The following is an 18733-nucleotide window of genomic DNA, read 5'->3' on the forward strand; positions in this document are numbered from 1 at the left end:
GAATAAAATATAAATCGAAATCATCTTTGGTTTGTCATAAATTATTGATAATGATGGCACGAGATATTAGTGAGTATTAATTAAAATTAATCGTAAAATTATTAACTATTTAATTTCGCAGAACTGTTTACTTCTTTAATAAGTGTGTTGAGAAAGTTACGTGTGTTAAACTTTACAAAAAAAGGAATGTGCTCTAATCTATTTAAGAAGCTGTCTGTAAAATCTTTCTTGCAATCAGCCTATGTAAATTCCCTCTAAGAAGATCATGGGTGAATTGATTATGGCTAAAAGCAAGACAACCTACGAATGGCTAAAAGTGAGACTCTTTTTTGGGTAGAAAGAAACTAAAATACCATTTTTTTTAGAAAATTTGTGGCAATAAACAAGATAATTAGCAATAATCAGGGGTAAAAACAAATCCCATTTAGTAAAATTTTGGAAAGGGGAAATAAAGTCAGTTGAAAAACTTGATAATTCCAAAAACAGATGATCATTTAGCCGCTCATAAAAACCTAAAGCTTAACCCTGTATGTAAACCTAACATGATCTATCACATCATAAATCAAATGGGTCCTTAGGTTGCCTATTTATACCCTTGATGATCTATAAATATTCTTGAGTATTAATATAATTTGCCCTAAAATGTTAAACTTACAGTTTTGGAGACTTGGGAGACCACAAAAATCCGAAATTGCGTTCTAACATATGAATGTTCACTGAGAATAGCCAAAATAAAATTAATATATAATTAAAAAATAATGTAACCCTGTATACCTCATATGGAAGTGTTGAATTAACTGCGCTTACGTAAACACCACTGTCTTAACTGCCAAAGCGAAAACACATAAAACTTTTTGTCATCTTTCCAGTAGTATTTTGAAGTGCAAAACCTAGGATTAGGAACTTAGGATATGTTTCTAGCATGAAACAAAGCAGACTATATCAAATTCCAAAACGGAGCTGGAAAGCAGCTTTTTTTATAATCTTAAAGGACGAAAGACGCTATAAAGAGTATATTACACAGACTTACCAAAATTCAACTTAAGCCTTGGCCAAAAAGAACGTCGAAAAATTACTTAAAACGATATTAAAACCTCTATTAACTGTAATTATTTACTTGAATTACTTTTTTAGACGAAAATTGGACCTGATAACAAAGTATTGGTTATAAAGGGCGTTATAGTTCATTATAAAAGCCAAATGAAGGTATTCAAGCTCGGGTGAAATATCAAAAAATTGATTAGCGATGCCATACTTTCGACTGCTATGAAATAAACTTTCTTACTTTCGTCTGCTATGAAATAGGGAATTCAAGGCATAATTAATTAGTTAAATTACAAAAATGAGACTTCCTTTATTTAAAAACTAAACAGGTAAGATTCTCATTTAGTAAATGCTTGTTAAGTTGAAAGTATTCCGAAAACTAACTTCGCTGTAGTTTTTCCGTATCGCCTATGACAATTTCCCTAAAAAACCGGGTAAAATATAATGCTTTTTCTATGGGACGCTAACCCTAAAAAGGTGATTTTTTCGTTTAGCATTACAAACGGGTATCAAGTCCGGCCCTGTAGAATTTGATAAATTTGTTGGTGTGATCTTACGGATAGTTAAGTCTTTCTGGAGCGTATTTCATTAGGAGGCTATGAAATGATTTCAACTTCCCTGTATACCTAAAAGAAAATTTCATATTTACTTTAGAACTACATTAGGATCATTGCATACAGGTTGGATCAGTAACGTTACAATAGGTTGTCCCATTTTAAGAACATTTCTAGTACATGAATTTAGGGGTATTAAATGATCAAATCTCTTTTTAGCTACCCTAAACTATTGATTAAAAGTTAAGAACCAAACTCCATATATTTTGTAAGTACACACCCTAGCTAAAAAAGTTCATAACCATACTTTTTGGGGGTTGAAATATGGTTACGGGATACTTTTAATAACTTGGTTTAAGTGTTTTACTAGTTGTAATCCGCATTTTTGGGAGGCTAAAAATTGAGATATTACCATTTAACCAACCTGGTTGAGATGAGGATATATAGTTTCATAATTAACACTCTGATTCAATCAAACCTATTGTTTGCAAAAAATTTGAATTCTTTCAAAAAATTCCTTTCGTAAACTAATTTCTTCAACTCAATAAAAGCAACAATTTCTTTATTTATCCAAGGTTTGGTCCTTTCTTCTTCATTCAATTCGGCATGGCAACATTTACCCAAAGGCCATTCACGAACATTTTGTCATGATGTAATAGCTGAAGCCAAAGCATCTTCAATGTTTCAAAGAAATGATTCAATAAAATACTAAGCTTTTCCTAAATAACTTACAATCATAAAATTTAGGTTTTGCTCACAATTTTTCGCACACCACCAAAATTGGTTTACCACATCGTCAATAAACTGCGAAAGCACTTCGCACTTTGCTGGCCGGGAAATATTTTTGAAACTTCTATTAAATTTAGTAATTAGATTAACTTGAAGTACGCACAGATGGAAGTCGTTTCCTCAGGCATTTAACCGCAAGCCATATATCCACGGAATGCTTTATTTGTGGGTATTTTTCCCTTTAACACAACACACAATTAAGCAAACATTTCAAGCACTTCAAATAGACAAAAACTTTAAAAAGCATTCCATAGCCAAATACATACTCATTAGAGCTTTTATTCCTCGATGTCCATCCTTGGCTATTTCTTCTATAACGCAGTGTTGTAATAGTTTGTCCACTAACCTCTCAAAACAACAAATCTCCATATTCTGGCGTTTATTATAGGTTAGCCTTCTATCGGAAAGTTCGACAGCTTTAATTATTTGCATTTTCAGGTCAATTGCTGTGTATCTACAATTTTTAGCGCAATAACCAGGTGAATCGTTGCACGTATCACAGGCTATGACTTAGTGTTTTCTTTTATTTACGAGTAGTGCAAGCTTTAGAAAAATGTAGATTATTAAAGAAGTAATACATTATAACTTTGAAATGTATTACCTGCTCAGAATCCCAATATTGCATTATAGATGAATAGCGTTGATTCACTTGTTTGTCAATAACAGTGGTTGACCCTATTGTTTTTCAAGTTTAATAACATTGCCAAATGTTCAAACTAACAAACCAAAAATAGGGTGTTTATATAGGCAACTAGTTTATATTAATTATTGAATTTATGAGCTAATTTAACACCTTTGAAAAAGAGCAACCAGAGTAAAGTAATGAAGCTGCTAACTTCAGATTTTATTTCCTCTGGAGTGGACTCCTTGGTGGTATTCGGTGCGGTAACTACACCTCCATGTGACACAGTATTTTGCCCCTTGGAAATATGACTTGAACCGTAAAGGTTTGTGTAGTCATGATCCAGTTGGTTTTTCAACCATAGCCGTAATTAAATCAGTGGTCACCAAACATAATCTGGTTTCCCCTAAACCTTCCAAGTATTCTGTTGTTAGGTCTAACGTCGAAGAATTCAAGGTTGTGGAAACAACTGGGCTCCCCGCTGTTGCACTGAAATTTAACAAATTTCATGATTACAATGGCAGAATTAAACTAAGCCAATGCCAATATACTAACTCTGTTTCAATTGTCCCGTCGTGGCTTTTAGTAGTTTGTACGCAGCTTGATAGTGGCGAAATATCTACTTGTGAATTAAAGCTATAAAATAAAATAAGCCTTTTATCATAAAGCAACATTTACAGGCATTGTTCACCCTAAATACTTTCAAGCCACATTTTCATAGAAGCTAGAAGCATGAAAATAAAATGCGTGAGAGCCAGAAAATTTCGCTAGAAATCAATCTCGCTTATAGCTTTGGTATTTTCATTTACGCTGCATCCTTTTACTAGAAGCCGGAAAATGGCAAACTAGAGCGAGAAAATGAAGCTAGATCCGATTTGTCTGAGACAGATATTTCTAGTGCCCCGTTTAGCGAGAAGCGAGATGGTGCTGCCACGTGATGCCGTTTTAGGGAATCATAAATGACATAAACAACCCCAGTAGCACATGGGCTCCGCAGTACAATCTTTTAACAGTCCGTGTGTCTGCTAGGTGTCTTAAAAACTCGGGACTGATAATACATGTAAACACAAGCCTAAAAGCAATAAAGTAAACAGGCCATTATTATTACTAATTTTATTAGTCACTTGACAGCCTCCTAATGCTCTAAATTCAGCCGGTTTTTTTCTTACCCAAGATTATATTAAGTCAGTCCGCCGGCTTGACTATATTAAGTCTCGGATTTTCAGTTTTAGTCTGGTTATGAGACAGTCCGCTGGCTTGACTAAATAAAGTCTCGCATTTTCAGTTTTAGTCTGGTTATGAGACAGTCCCCCGGCTTCACTTTATTAAGTCTCGCAATTTCAGTTTAGTCTGGTTATGAGATAGTCCGCTGGCTTCTCCATTTTAAGTCTTTCACGATCAAGTTTTATTCTTGTTATGTGACAGTCCGCCGACTTGAATATATTAAGTCTCGCACTTTCAGTTTTAGTCTGGTTTTGCGACAGTCCGCCGGTTTCTGTATTAAGTGTGGCTCGTTCAAGTTATTCTCTTGTTTTGAGACAGTGCGCAAGCTATTCTATATTAAGTCTTGCTCATTCAAATATTAGTCTTGTTATGAGACAGTCCGCCGGCTTCTCTAAGCACTACCTCCTATATAAGAATCAAGGCCCGAGTATGGAATTTTTTTATCTTCGAAATGAGGCATTTTAATTCGCGGGATTTAGACGCAGCGCGGCGCTCGTTTCCAGACTTTGACGTCACAGCTATCACGTGTTTGTGACGTCTGTAGCAGACAAGAGGCTCTCATGGTTGTCTTGGCGGATTGGGAGGGACTGCTCGAGACCTTTTTGTTCGTCACATTTGTGAATTATGCGCTAAGGCAGAAATAATGTAGGGAGGTTTCTTATATTACTTTTGGTTAAGGTAATTTCCTTAACTTTTTCTTTCAAAATAATAAAGAAGTACTAAATATTTGATTATCGATTTGCTTGTATTAAATATTGACTTAAAAAGCAATTTTAAAATTTGAAAGTTGCATTTAACCCTTGGTCTATTTTCATAATAGGAATTTAGAAATGTAGAAATAAATTTTCAGTTCTTTCTTAAGAGTATTTTTAATTTAGGTTCAAAATGGTTCCCTGAATATAATTATTTAAACAAGATAAGTTGATGTTTAAGTTCACTCATTTAAATGAGATTTAAAAGTAAAAATTTGAAAAGATAATTTTGAATTTTAATAGATATTGTTTTTATTAAAAGTTTAAAATTAAAACTGATGCACGGAGTTTTAATAAAATTATTTTTCAACTTTAATAACACCTGTTTTTTAAGCTGGCCTATAATTATAAATTAAAAGTATGGTATTGAATTAAGTCTATTAATATTAAACATAAAATAGTTCTAATTAACCAATGTTGGCCAAATAGTCAAAGTCATTGTGCTAATGCGAACGGGCGTGATTTTATATAAGGAATTCTAAAAAGAGCTCCACCTCACGGGGAAACTGCACAATTATATACAAGTTCAATCCCCATCTGACGAGGGAGCATACTCGGGCCTTGATTCTTATATAGGAGGTAGTGCTCTAAGTCTCGCACGTTTAAGTTTTAGTCTCTAATAACAAGAGTATAACTGAAAACGCGAGACTTAATATAGTCAAGCCGGCGGACTGTCACATAACCAGACTAAAACTGAAAATGCGAGACTTAATATAGAGAAGCCGGCGGACTGTCTCATAGCTAGACTATAACTGAAAATGCGAGACTTAATATATAGAAGCCGGCGGACTGTATCATAACCTGACTAAAACTGAAAATGCGAGACTTAATATAGAGAAGCCGGTGTACTCTCTTATAACCAGACTAAAACTGAAAATGCGAGACTTAATATAGTCAAGCCGGCGGACTGTCACATAACCAGACTAAAACTGAAAATGCGAGACTTAATATAGAGAAGCCGGCGGACTGTCTCATAGCTAGACTATACTGAAAATGCGAGATTTAATATATAGAAGCCGGCGGACTGTATCATAACCTGACTATAACTGAAAATGCGAGACTTAATATAGGCTAGAGAAGGCGGTGTACTCTCTCATAACCAGACTAAAGCTGAAAACGCGAGAAGGCAGCGGACTGTCTCATAACCAGTCTAAAACTGAAAATGCGAGACTTCATATAGAGAAGCCGGCGGACTGTCCGCTGGCTTCGCTACATTTCAGTACCTGATATCCATTGTAGGTGTCATGGTTTTTTATTTTATTCATTATATCAGTCCCTGACTTCCTTGGTTTTTTCTAGTAATGAGACATTCCCCTGGCTTTCCCATAATAAGTCTAAGACTTCCTTATTTTAGTACTCTAATCAGACAGTCCACTAGTTTCGATATATTAAGTTTCGCGCGTGCTCAAATTAGACTTCTCTACTTTTGAGGTTCCAACTTCGTCGAGTTTGTTGGAATTTATCTGGATTATCATGTCAACGTTCTACTTTTTCAATTTGTTCCATTTTTCATTTTAAACTTCTGTTATTTTATTTTAATGATAAAAGTTTACGGAATTGTGTGGTTTCCTTTAATAATACTCCTTGGTGACAGATTACTAGCAGCGGACGGATAGCGGCATGCTTGTCAAGTGCTCACGACTCCCACACTCTTCGTGAACTTCCCAAGGTGTAGGATTTCGGTTGAGTTAAAAGTTAGGAAAACCTAAATAATATCGAAACTTATTCTCCACTAAAGTTCCACGATTCTGCTGATGTATATTTGAACTACAAGCACAATTTTCTTTAAAAATCCATTATATTTCAACAACTAACTGTAAAATGTTAATTTACCCAGATTTTAATACAAATTTGTCCGTATAAGCATAATTTTACAATAATATCAAAGAAAATGTTACGGATTATGGCTTATTTCACCATTCCCTTATATTTACATAGGCCTTCAAATCGTTTGAAAATATAACTCTTTGCTACTCTGATATTATTGGAGTTTAAATAGCAATGAACACTTTCGATAAGTGCAGTCTTTTGAAGCTATTTAACACATTTCGAAAGTCGCCAAAAGTGCGAGAGTGCGGTCCAATGGGACCTCCCAATTATGGTTTCGATCGAAATGTTTGGAACTGTCCGTTTACCAGCCGATATCGTGTCCATTCGCTAGGCGATATCGTGTCCATTCGCAATCCCATATGTTGTCCATTTGCCAGCCTATATCATGTCCATTTGCCAGCCGATATCGTGTCCATTTGGCAGTAGATATCGTGTCCTTTTGGCAGTAGATATCGTGTCCTTTTGGCAGTAGATATCGTGCCCATTCGCCAGCCCATATCGTGTCCATTTACTAGCCGATATCGTGTCCATTTACCAGCCGATATCGTGTCCATTTACCAGCCGATATCGTGTCCATTTACCAGCCGATATCGTGTCCATTTACCAGCCGATATCGTGTCTTTTTATCAGCCGATATCGTGTCTTTTTCCGGCCGATATCGTGTCCATTCGCCAGCCGTCATGGTGTCCATTCGCCAGCCGTCATGGTGTCCATCCGCAAGCCGTTTTTGCGTCTATTCACCTTGCGATTTCATAACCGTTTACCAGTTGATTTCGCGTCCATCCACTTGCCGATTTTCTGACCGTTTCATTGCAAATTTCGTGTCCTCTAGACTACCAATTTCATGTTCATTCTCCTGCTGATTATATGACCGTTTGATTGCAAATTTCTTGTAAATTCGCTTACCGATTTCGTATCCATTAAGTGTATTTTGCAATCAACCGTAGTAAACGTGCGTAGATACTGGGATAGCAAGACACTTATCTGGGCGGACATTTCGCACTGTAGGGTACGGACTAAGGTCACAAATCCGGTTCTCCAAAAAACCGTCCAGCTATTTAAAATTCAGTACTGTCCCCGCAGTTGATTTTTGTTGCAGGGGAAAGGAGGTTTTCCGCACGTGGTTTCTTCTGCATTTGGAAGCACGTTATTTGAGTTTTTGTCGGCATGATGGCCAGTAGGAAAGATTTAAAAGAGAAGCCTAAACAAGAAAGAGAAATTAATAAAAGGATAGAATTTGGGAAGAAAGAGAAACTTATTAGTTCCATAATAATTAGGGAAGGCTTACGCAACCTAAAGTTGAAAGAATATAGAAATAGAGAAATCAATGAAACGTTGTGGGAGGAAGTACCATCTCAAAATAAAGTAAGTTTCGTGTTTATGGGGCGCCGTTCGAGACATAATTTGTAAATAAAGGTTTTCATATAATTCTAAACGGTTTTCATATAATTCCAAAAGGTTTTAATATAATTCTAAAAGGTTTTCATATAATTCTAAAAGGTTTTCATATAATTCTAAAAGGTTTTCATATAATTCTAAAAGGTTCTCATATAATTCTAAAAGGTTTTCACATAATTCTAAAAGGTTCTCATATAATTCTAAAAGGTTTTCAAATAATTCCAAAAGGTTTTCATATAATTCTAAAAGGTTTTCATATAATTCTAAAAGGTTTTCGTATAATTCTAAAAGGTTTTCGTATAATTCTAAAAGGTTTTCGTATAATTCTAAAAGGTTTTCACATAATTCTAAGAGGTTTTCATATAATTCTAAGAGGTTTTCATACAATTCTAAATAGTACGTATCTATATAAGGGCATTGTGGCTCAAACGTATCAACTTTTGGTTTTAAATAAAGTTTATTTATTTAATAATCACTTTGTTTTTTCTCCGTAAATCCATTAAATATTTTTAATCTCACAGAGGTTGTTGCCCTTATAAGTAAGTGTTTTGTAGGCGTAATATATTATTATTAGACTGAAAGGGTCGATTGTCTACCATTGGGTCGAATCCCATTGGATCGAATGTCTCGTTCCACCGAATCCCATTAGACCGAATACCGCAATTTGGGCGGTTTTCCAATCATGAATTTTCCTTTCAATCCTATTTTTCTATTGATTTTCCTATTAAACTTCTTGTTATTGCAGAAAATACTAAACCAAACGTAACCTAATACAACAGTAATGTTTTGGAAAAGGCATATTTTTGGAGAAGTCAATGAAGCTAAATTTCAATATTTTGGAAAAGGCGTAACATTGTTAAATGATTTATAAATTATTACTAACCTAATTTAACCAAACCTAACCTAACATAATAGTAATGTTTTGGAAAAGGCATATTATTTGAGAAGTCAATGAAGCTAAACATCAATATTTTGGAAAAGGCGTAACATTGTTAAATGAATTATAAAATATTACTAACCTAACCTAACCTAACCAAACCAAACCAAACCTAACCTAACATAACAGTAATGTTTTGGAAAAGGCATATTATTTGAGAAGTCAATGAAGCTAAGTTTCAATATTTTGGAAAAGGCGTAACATTGTTAAATGGTTTATAAAATATTACTAACCTAACCTAACCTAACCTAACCTAACCTAACCTAACCTAACCAAACCTAACCTAACCAAACCTAACCTAACCAAACCAAACCTAACCTAACCTATCCAAACCTAACCAAACCAAACCAAACCTAACCTAACCAAACCAAACCAAACCTAACCTAACCAAACCTGACCTAACCTAACCTAACCTAACCTAACCTAACCTAACCAAACCAAACCTAACCAAACCTAACTAACCTAAACTAACCTAACCTAACCTGACCGAACCTGACCAAACCTAACCTAACCTGACCTAACCAAACCTAACCAATCCTAACCAAACCTAACCTAACCAAACCTAACCTAAACTAACCTAACCTAACCTAACCTAACCTAACCTAACCTAAAAATAAAATTGATTTTCTTATTAAACTTCTTGATACTGCAGCAAATAATATGTGTTCACCAATAACATTCTTCAATAAATTTCAGAAAATAACTTCCATTTTTGGAAATTGTCTAACCCTAACCTAACCATACCTAACGTAATCTAACCTTACCATTAAGAGATCTCCCTCCCAAGTACTGACGGCGCTAGATGCTGCTTAACTTCTTCGATCATCCAAATCACTTTATCCATTGCGCTACTGGAGCCCGGCAACTCAAGGAAAACGCTATGATTTTATATGTGTAAACCCATCCCATTCAGTCGAAAGCTCTTCCATTTAAATATTCCCATTCAGTAGAAAATCGCTCTTTGGGCTATAAATTGTTTTAAATTTGGCTACAATTTTAGAAATTTGAATTCGATCCAACGGGATTCTATCCAATAGGATATTACCAAAGGGTCTACTGTGACCTTCAACTCTACTCTCGGAACGGAATTTCCCACGGTCGTAAAAGAGCCCAAAATCGCTCGTTTTTCCCGAACCTTTAGTCTATTTCAGTTGTTTGGCGAGTCGCGCTTGGAATCAGGCTAGTTTGGATAGAGTAAGTAAAAATCTTTAGCTGAAATTTTGAAAATCGTATTTTGGCAATTAAAATGGCCGATGAAGAAAATTTAAATAGGAATTCATTGGGTGGTAATATTGGAGCAATAACATTAGACGCGCTACAAAACATAATCAGAAAACCGGATTTTGTAAGATCTATAAATGAAGCGGCAAGCTCTCAACAACGTTCTCCTGCCACTATCTCGCCAATGCCCAGGTCGCTATCGTCTACTACAACTACTCGCCCAAATTTTCCAAGTTATTCAGTACCAAACTTATCTGGACAGGAAAAAAATTCTCCCTCTACCAGTACAGCCTTCACCAGTGGTCCACAGTTAAATGCTCGTAGTCATCAAGGCACCAGATCATCCCCACCCACTGCTTCTGAATTATCGAGTTCCCAGAGGAACCAGGCATTAGAATCTAACTACAGTGGCTCAAGCTTTCAACCACTTGTTTCGACACAAATTCCACCGCAGTGCACAGTTTTGCCGGGAATTAGTAATTCAGCGAGTTCGAGTCACTGCAATCTTAATTTCAATGTAAACGATGGTCTTAGAAACCTTTTTCAACCAAGTTTCAGTAGGAATGTTTTCAAGCCTAAACTTAGCATGACCAGGAATAAGTAAGCTTTTAATTGTAGTTTTAGTTCTAAACGTTTCTTCAAATTATTACCGTGGATATTTTCTTAAGCTTAAATGTAAGCAGTACAAGTTTAACATTTCAACGGAAAACGGGGGAATGTAGTATATGACAAATTTTAACGGTTTAAGGCGTGGCTTACATATTACGTAACTCCTTCTCTAATTTGGTAAAGAAGCGCATCAGACCCGTTTTTTTCTCACTCGTAATCCCTTTTGAACCTCAAATGAACTTTATGATTATGCTAGACTTAAATTTTGTTTCAAAATATTAAGTAATAATTTGATGAAGCTAAACCTCCCCTGTAGCAACAAGTAGCTTCTTTAAAAAGACCGAAACAGCTTACTGCCCTCTCCACGACGTTACTTAGTTTTGTCTTTTGATAGATCTGATAAATTTAAAGGCTGTTCTGGCTCTAGCAATCCAACTTTCCGAATGCCTGTTATTCTGCTTCTTGGACCAAGCACGGTAACTGTCCCCAAAGGAAAGAAGAAAAAGGTTTAGCACGAAAATAAATTTATTCGTGACTCTATGGAGTTTCAAAAGAGTTGGACCGAGATGGAAGTTCTAAGGGAGATAAGGCGAGCATTTAGGGATAAAATAGACGATGGAATAAAGTGAGTTGTCGTTTAATTCATTGCCAAATGCAAAGCTACTCAAAAGTTTTACAACATTGATCCATTCTAGAATTAAGCTTCTCAATTCCTGTGGTGGTGCATTAGTGTACGCAGACGTGGAAGGCGATGAACTAAACGCGTCCCTAATTCATCGTATTTGGCGGCAGAAACCTCTCTATGTCAGACCCAGCGTAGAACTACTGCCATCTGACAGTTCAGAAGACACACAAAGTGAATATGTTCAAGATATATCAAGCGACGAAGATTCATTGCCTCTATTAAATATTTTGCCAACTCACAAGAAACGTTGAAATTCGTCAAATGACCAAAACCATTCCTCAACAGTTCCTTCGGTGGATTACACTTTAGACCAGACACCAACTATTTCAATAATAACCGAAGCTAGTTCAGAAATAATAGGTATACCAAACTTTTACTTAAGTCAATCGACCAGTGGTGATGGCTTACTTCAATCTGCAAGTAACCAAACCCAGAATCAATGCAACTCGGAGACTTCACAGTATGCTAAATTTTTGGGGCTGTTTAATGATGAGACTTTGGAGGCATATGCTATTGATGATTATGCGGATACAAGCGAACTCAACGAGATCATCGAGGAAAGCGAGCCAAATGACATACCTTCAGATGATGTTTCGAATACAGAAATCGTTAAAGCGACAGCCGACATAAAAGATATTTTGAAAGAACTTTCGGAACAAATAGATCCAAATAAACGTTTCTGTATAACCATTAATCGCAATAAATTCATGGAATGTACATTGAGAGCTTTTAAGAGAAAGGGTTACGATCCCACTTTCAAAATGTCAGTCTGCTTTACGGATTGCTTGAACAACCGTGGTACTAGCACTATCGATGCGACAAGAGAATTTCTAAGACTGTTGGTAAAAGAAATGGTTAACAGTCATGTTTTCACTGGACCAAACGAGGCTAGAATTCTTTCGCAAAACACTGCAGCTCAAGCTCAAAACATGTATTTCTACTCTGGTCAAGCTTCCGCCGTTTCCTTGGTCCATGGAGGATCGGGTCCCCAAAGCTTATCGAAATTAGCTTACAAGTCACTGGTTAAAGATGTGAAAGACTTGGAACCTTAGCTAGATGATGTAGGAGACTACGAAATTAAATTGAAGTTGAAGGCCATTATGGACAGTGAAGATCTAGAGTCGTTGCAAGATGCTGCTTCAAACATTTCCGATCTTCGATATCTTGCTGGCTGTACTAAACCGATTCTGAAAATGGAAGACAAAGAGCGCGTATTGAAAGCTTTGTTACATTTTTGCGTATTTACGACTACTGTTGAAGCTAGACAGTGTTTCATCAACGGCTTAAAAACACTCGGAATACATGAGGCTATGAGCAAACACATCGATGCGTTCAAGCCATTATTTTGTTACCAAAAGAATGACATATCAGCGTTCGAGTTCGTAAATTTGTTTTCCATCGTGAACTACACTGATGAACCTTTGATAAAGTTCACGTTAGAAATGGATGTTATGGCGTACTTCTGAGATTACATTTTTTAATGTGAAGCTGGAGCCACGAAATCGACTGTCAAAGAATGTTTGATTTTTTCAACTGGTGCCGATGCGATACCACCCGTACAAAAATTTACGGCTGCATTTTTGCTGTTAATTAGATTTTTTAGAATCTGCAATAAATTGCAAATAAACTGGAATATTCTGGAAAAATACTGGAATAAACCTGAAAAATGTTCAATTTCAGACAAAATTAAGGTGATTCCAGAGAGCAATGCAGAACATTTTAGTCGTTTTGCAGAAAAAATATCTTCCGTTGGAAAACTCAGTACAACAGTATACAAAATTTAGCAACTCTAGAGTCATAAAATAGTTACCTTACAGCTAGAAAACAGAGGGGAAATAGTAACTCCCGTAAGAAATCAGGATGTTTGTAGGCTCATTACCTTCCAAATATATTGTATGCATGTTACAGTCAGAAATTGCTAAGTTTGTAGGATAATTGAAGGCGTGTTTCGGATACTTTTTACGATAATTGCAGACGCGTTTCAGATACTTTTCAGGATCATCACAGACGCGTTTCAGATACTTTTCAGGATCATTACAGGCGCGTTTCAGATACTTTGTAGGAAAATTGCAGGAGCGTTTCATATAATTTTCAGGACCATTACAGGCGCGTTTCATATACTTTTCAGGATCATTGCCGGCGCGTTTCATATACTTTGTAGGAAAATTGCAGGCGCGTTTTAGATACTTTTTTGGATCATTGCAGGCGCGTTTCAGATACTTTGTAGGATAATTGCAGCCGCGTTTCAGATGATTTGCAGGATCATTGCAGCCGCGTTTCAGATAATTTTTAGGATAGTTGCAGGCGCATGTCAGATAATTTTTAGGATAGTTTCAGGCGCATGTCAGATACTTTGCAGGATAAATGCAGGCGCTTTTCATATACTTCGTAGGAAAATTGCAGGCGCGTTTCAGATACTTTTCAGGATCATTACTGGCGCGTTTCAGATACTTTTAAGGACCATTACAGGCGCGTTTCAGATACGTTTAAGGACCATTACAGGCGCGTTTCAGATACGATAATTACAGGTGCTTTTCAGATACTTTTTAGGATAATGGCAGGTGCTTTTCAGATAATTTTTAGGATAATTGTAGGCGCGTTTCAGGTACTTTTTAGGATAATTACAGGCTCTTTTCATATACTTTGTAGGAAAATAGCAGGCGCGTTTCAGATACTTTTCAGGATCATTACTGGCGTGTTTCGGATACTTTTTACGATAATTGCAGACGCGTTTCAGATACTTTTCAGGATCATCACAGACGCGTTTCAGATACTTTTCAGGATCATTACAGGCGCGTTTCAGATACTTTGTAGGAAAATTGCAGGAGCGTTTCATATAATTTTCAGGACCATTACAGGCGCGTTTCATATACTTTTCAGGATCATTGCCGGCGCATTTCATATACTTTGTAGGAAAATTGCAGGCGCGTTTTAGATACTTTTTTGGATCATTGCAGGCGCGTTTCAGATACTTTGTAGGATAATTGCAGCCGCGTTTCAGATGATTTGCAGGATCATTGCAGCCGCGTTTCAGATAATTTTTAGGATAGTTGCAGGCGCATGTCAGATAATTTTTAGGATAGTTTCAGGCGCATGTCAGATACTTTGCAGGATAAATGCAGGCGCTTTTCATATACTTCGTAGGAAAATTGCAGGCGCGTTTCAGATACTTTTCAGGATCATTACTGGCGCGTTTCAGATACTTTTAAGGACCATTACAGGCGCGTTTCAGATACGTTTAAGGACCATTACAGGCGCGTTTCAGATACGATAATTACAGGTGCTTTTCAGATACTTTTTAGGATAATGGCAGGTGCTTTTCAGATAATTTTTAGGATAATTGTAGGCGCGTTTCAGGTACTTTTTAGGATAATTACAGGCTCTTTTCATATACTTTGTAGGATAATTACAGGCTCTTTTCATATACTTTGTAGGATAATTACAGGCGCGTTTCAGATACTTTGTAGGATAATTGCAGGTGCTTGTCAGATACTTTTCAGGATAATTGCAGGCGCATTTCAGATACTTTGCAGGGTCATTGCAGCCGCGTTTCAGATACTTTGTAGGATAATTGCAGCCGCGTTTCAAATACTTTGCAGGATCATTGCAGCCGTGTTTCAGATAATTTTTAGGATAGTTGCAGGCGCATGTCAAATAATTTTTAGGATAGTTGCAGGCGCATGTCAGATACTTTGCAGGATAAATGCAGGCGCTTTTCATATACTTTGTAGGAAAATAGCAGGCGCGTTTCAGATACTTTTCAGGATCATTACTGGCGCGTTTCAGATACTTTCACGGACCATTACAGGCGCGTTTCAGATACTTTAATTTGTACGATAATTGCAGGTGCTTTTCAGATGCTTTTTAGGATAATTGCAGGCGCGTTTCAGATACTTTTTAGGATAATTGCAGGCTCTTTTCATATACTTTGTAGGATAATTGCAGTTGCTTTTCATATACTTTGTAGGATAATTACAGGCGCGTTTCAGATACTTTGTAGGATAATTACAGGCGTGTTTCAGATACTTTGTAGGATAATTGCAGGCGCATTTCAGACACTTTTCAGGATAATTTCAGGAGCGTTTCATATACTTTGTAGGAAAATTGCAGGCGCGTTTCAGATACTTTTTAAGGATAATGGCAGGTGCTTTTCAGATAATTTTTAGGTTCATTGCAGCCGCACTTCAGATACTTCGTAGGATAATTACAGGCGCGTTTCAGATACTTTGTAGGATAATTGCAGGTACTTTTCAGAAATTTTTAGGATAATTGCAGGAGCATTTCAGATACTTCGTAGGATAATTGCAGGCGCTTTTCATATACTTTGTAGGATAATTGCAGGCGCTTTTCATATATTTTGTAGGAATATTGCAGGCGCTTTTCATATACTTTTTTGGATCATTGCAGGCGCGTTTCAGATACTTTTTAGGATCATTGCAGGCGTATTTCGGATACTTTGTAGGATAATTGCAGGCGTGTTTCAGATACTTTTTAGATTAATTGAAGGCTCTTTTCATATACTTTGTAGGATAATTGCAGGTGCGTATCAGATACTTTGTAGGATCATTGCAGCCGCGTTTCAGATACTTCGCAGGAGCATTTCAGATACTCTGTAGGATAATTGCAGGTGCGTTTCAGATACTTTGCAGGGTCATTGCAGCCGCGTTTCAGATTCTTTGTAGGATCATTGCAGGCGCGTTTCAGATACTTTGAAGGATAATTGCAGGCGCGATATAGGTACTTTGTGGAATAATTGCAGACGCATTTCAGATACTTCGCAGGATCATTGCAGGTGCATTTCAGATACATCGCAGGATCATTGCAGGTGGATTTCAGATTCTTTGTAGGGTCATTGCAGGTGCGTTTCAGATACTTTGTAGGATAATTGCAGGTGCATTTCAGATTCTTTGCAGGATCATTGCGGGTTTTCCTATCAATTATTGTGAATCAGTAGCCTTATATACCCTAAATTTCCAAAAAAAATTAAAGAGGCTTACGCTTGAGTTCAAACGTCAACAATAGCTATGTTTAAAATGATTTTAGGAATAAAGTTTCTTAAAACGATTTAACTAGAATTAAGGTAAATTAATGACGATTAAATTAATAAATATCATTTATATTTATTTAAATATTTAAAAATAGCCTCTAAATTGCGTCTCGACTTGGAGAGGTTTATTTTGGATTCCCAGCTTGTACTCATCTCTTACAAAAATATTAAGCTGTAATTCATCTGAATACACGCTTTTCTGACTTGCTATAGTAATATCTGAGATGGTCCAACTGTTTAGGTACATGTACATTAAGTTCTCACCACATCTAGATGAGAAGGTCTTTTCGTCTATCTAACATCCACAACATACACACTCACAGAACGTAATCGAAAAATTCTTTCAAACTTATAGCTAAAAACCGATTACAACTGAAGGGAAGGGTCCCGACAGGCTTGTTTTACGTCTATCCGCAACCAGGAAAACTGCTGTAAACTTATATGATAGCGCTAAAGTACTTTGGTTCGCAATTTCCTTCACATTTCGAGCGCCATGGTGATAGTAGATCTTGTCTTAATCGGTTTCTATCCACGCTTGTTTTTCGTGTACCCGGGGCCACAAACACACACATGCACACACACACAGAAAGCTAGGTCTGGTCTCAAAAACTGGAATAAAATCACTAAAATAAACTGAAATTAATTTTATTTACTTTTTTTGGATGAAAAATTGTTTTTCTACGACTTTTTTCTCAAATAGAAGTAACTCTTATTTTATTAGGTTTTGAATCTATAGAACTTGACTGCCAACACCTTTGAAAGCTTGGAATCCTTATGTTGTTAGTATTGGATACACCTTAAACATAACTGCATAAGTTCGTAAGATGTGTTCCATAAGTTTGTCACTGGTTACTTCATGAAGTGGTGTAGGTGAAACGTCATATTCTCGTAAAACGACGCCTGTTGAGCCATTGTCAAAGGCTTAATAAGGCTAAATAGGAAGTTGGACTGCAAAACCGAGTGTATTCAATTCTCGCGTCATTCTCGAACTAGCTCTCAGTAAGTCTCTAGCATTACGAAGTATAGGCAGTGTCATACATATTGAAACATATCTGATAAACTTATGATAACTGTATATACAATACTGGCCCATTTATGACCAAAAAATGTTTCAATTTTCTATCTTTTATGGTGGTTTAAATATTTTTAGGATCGAGACGTGACAGTATTAGATCAAAAGATTTTATTAAGATGAATGAGTAAAGCTTTTTAAGATGCCTTTTTAGGCCTAACCAATTATTTATTCAAATTTTAGAAAAATAAAACCAGTTATATTAATGCCTAACAGAAGCAGATAAAAATTTAGGGTGCGCTCGAAGTTGACTTCCCGTACAAAAATTTTAAGCTGTAATTCATCTGCATACGCGCTTTTTTTATCGCTACCACGCTGTAATAGGTATACATTAAGGCTGCATTTCTGCAGCTCAAAAAACGGGAAAATTTCACAGCAATTCTAGAACTGCAAATTGACTGCCGTTTCTTCATTTTCTGTTTGTTAACTGTTAACTGTCTAGCCTGGCAGAAATATGCAGCGCAATTCTGCAAACGCTAAGCAAAAGTAGAAATACCAGCTGTTAGTTTAAAACTGTAATTTGACCGTTTTTATAGATATGATACAGGTCTGAAAAAGTGATGGAAAAGTAGAAATCCAGCTGCTAATTTAGAACTGTAATTTGACCGTTTTAATAGACATGTTACAGGTCTGCAAAAGTGATAGAAAAGTAGAAATCCAGCTGCTAATTTAAAACTGCAATTCTACCACATTTATAGACATGTTACAGATCTGCAAAAGTGATGGAAAAGCAGAAATGCAGCTGCCAATTTAGAACTGTAATTGGACCTTTTTTATAGACATGTTACAGGTCTGCAAAAGTGATAGAAAAGTAGAAATCCAGCTGCTAATTTAAAACTGCAATTTGGCCACATTTATAGGCATGTTACAGGTCTGAAAGAGTGATTGAAAAGTAGAAATCTAGCTGCTAATTTAAAACTGCAATTTGACTACATTTAAAGACATGTTA

At 36.2% G+C, this 18733-nt stretch overlaps 1 protein-coding gene across 1 annotated transcript; it reads left to right on the plus strand.

The window, feature by feature from the left end:
- Positions 1-12765: 12765 nt before the first annotated feature.
- On the plus strand, positions 12766-13131 carry LOC149614063 (G2/M phase-specific E3 ubiquitin-protein ligase-like). The gene has a single exon (XM_089857820.1). It carries the CDS (start codon positions 12766-12768, stop codon positions 13129-13131), a length of 366 nt encoding a protein of 121 aa, XP_089713946.1.
- Positions 13132-18733: the final 5602 nt, after the last annotated feature.

The sequence above is a fragment of the Phalangium opilio genome, unplaced genomic scaffold, assembly GCF_054372755.1.
Source record: "Phalangium opilio isolate 3A_F unplaced genomic scaffold, DU_Popi_V2 ptg000225l_1, whole genome shotgun sequence".
NCBI classification, from domain to species: Eukaryota; Metazoa; Arthropoda; class Arachnida; order Opiliones; family Phalangiidae; genus Phalangium; species Phalangium opilio.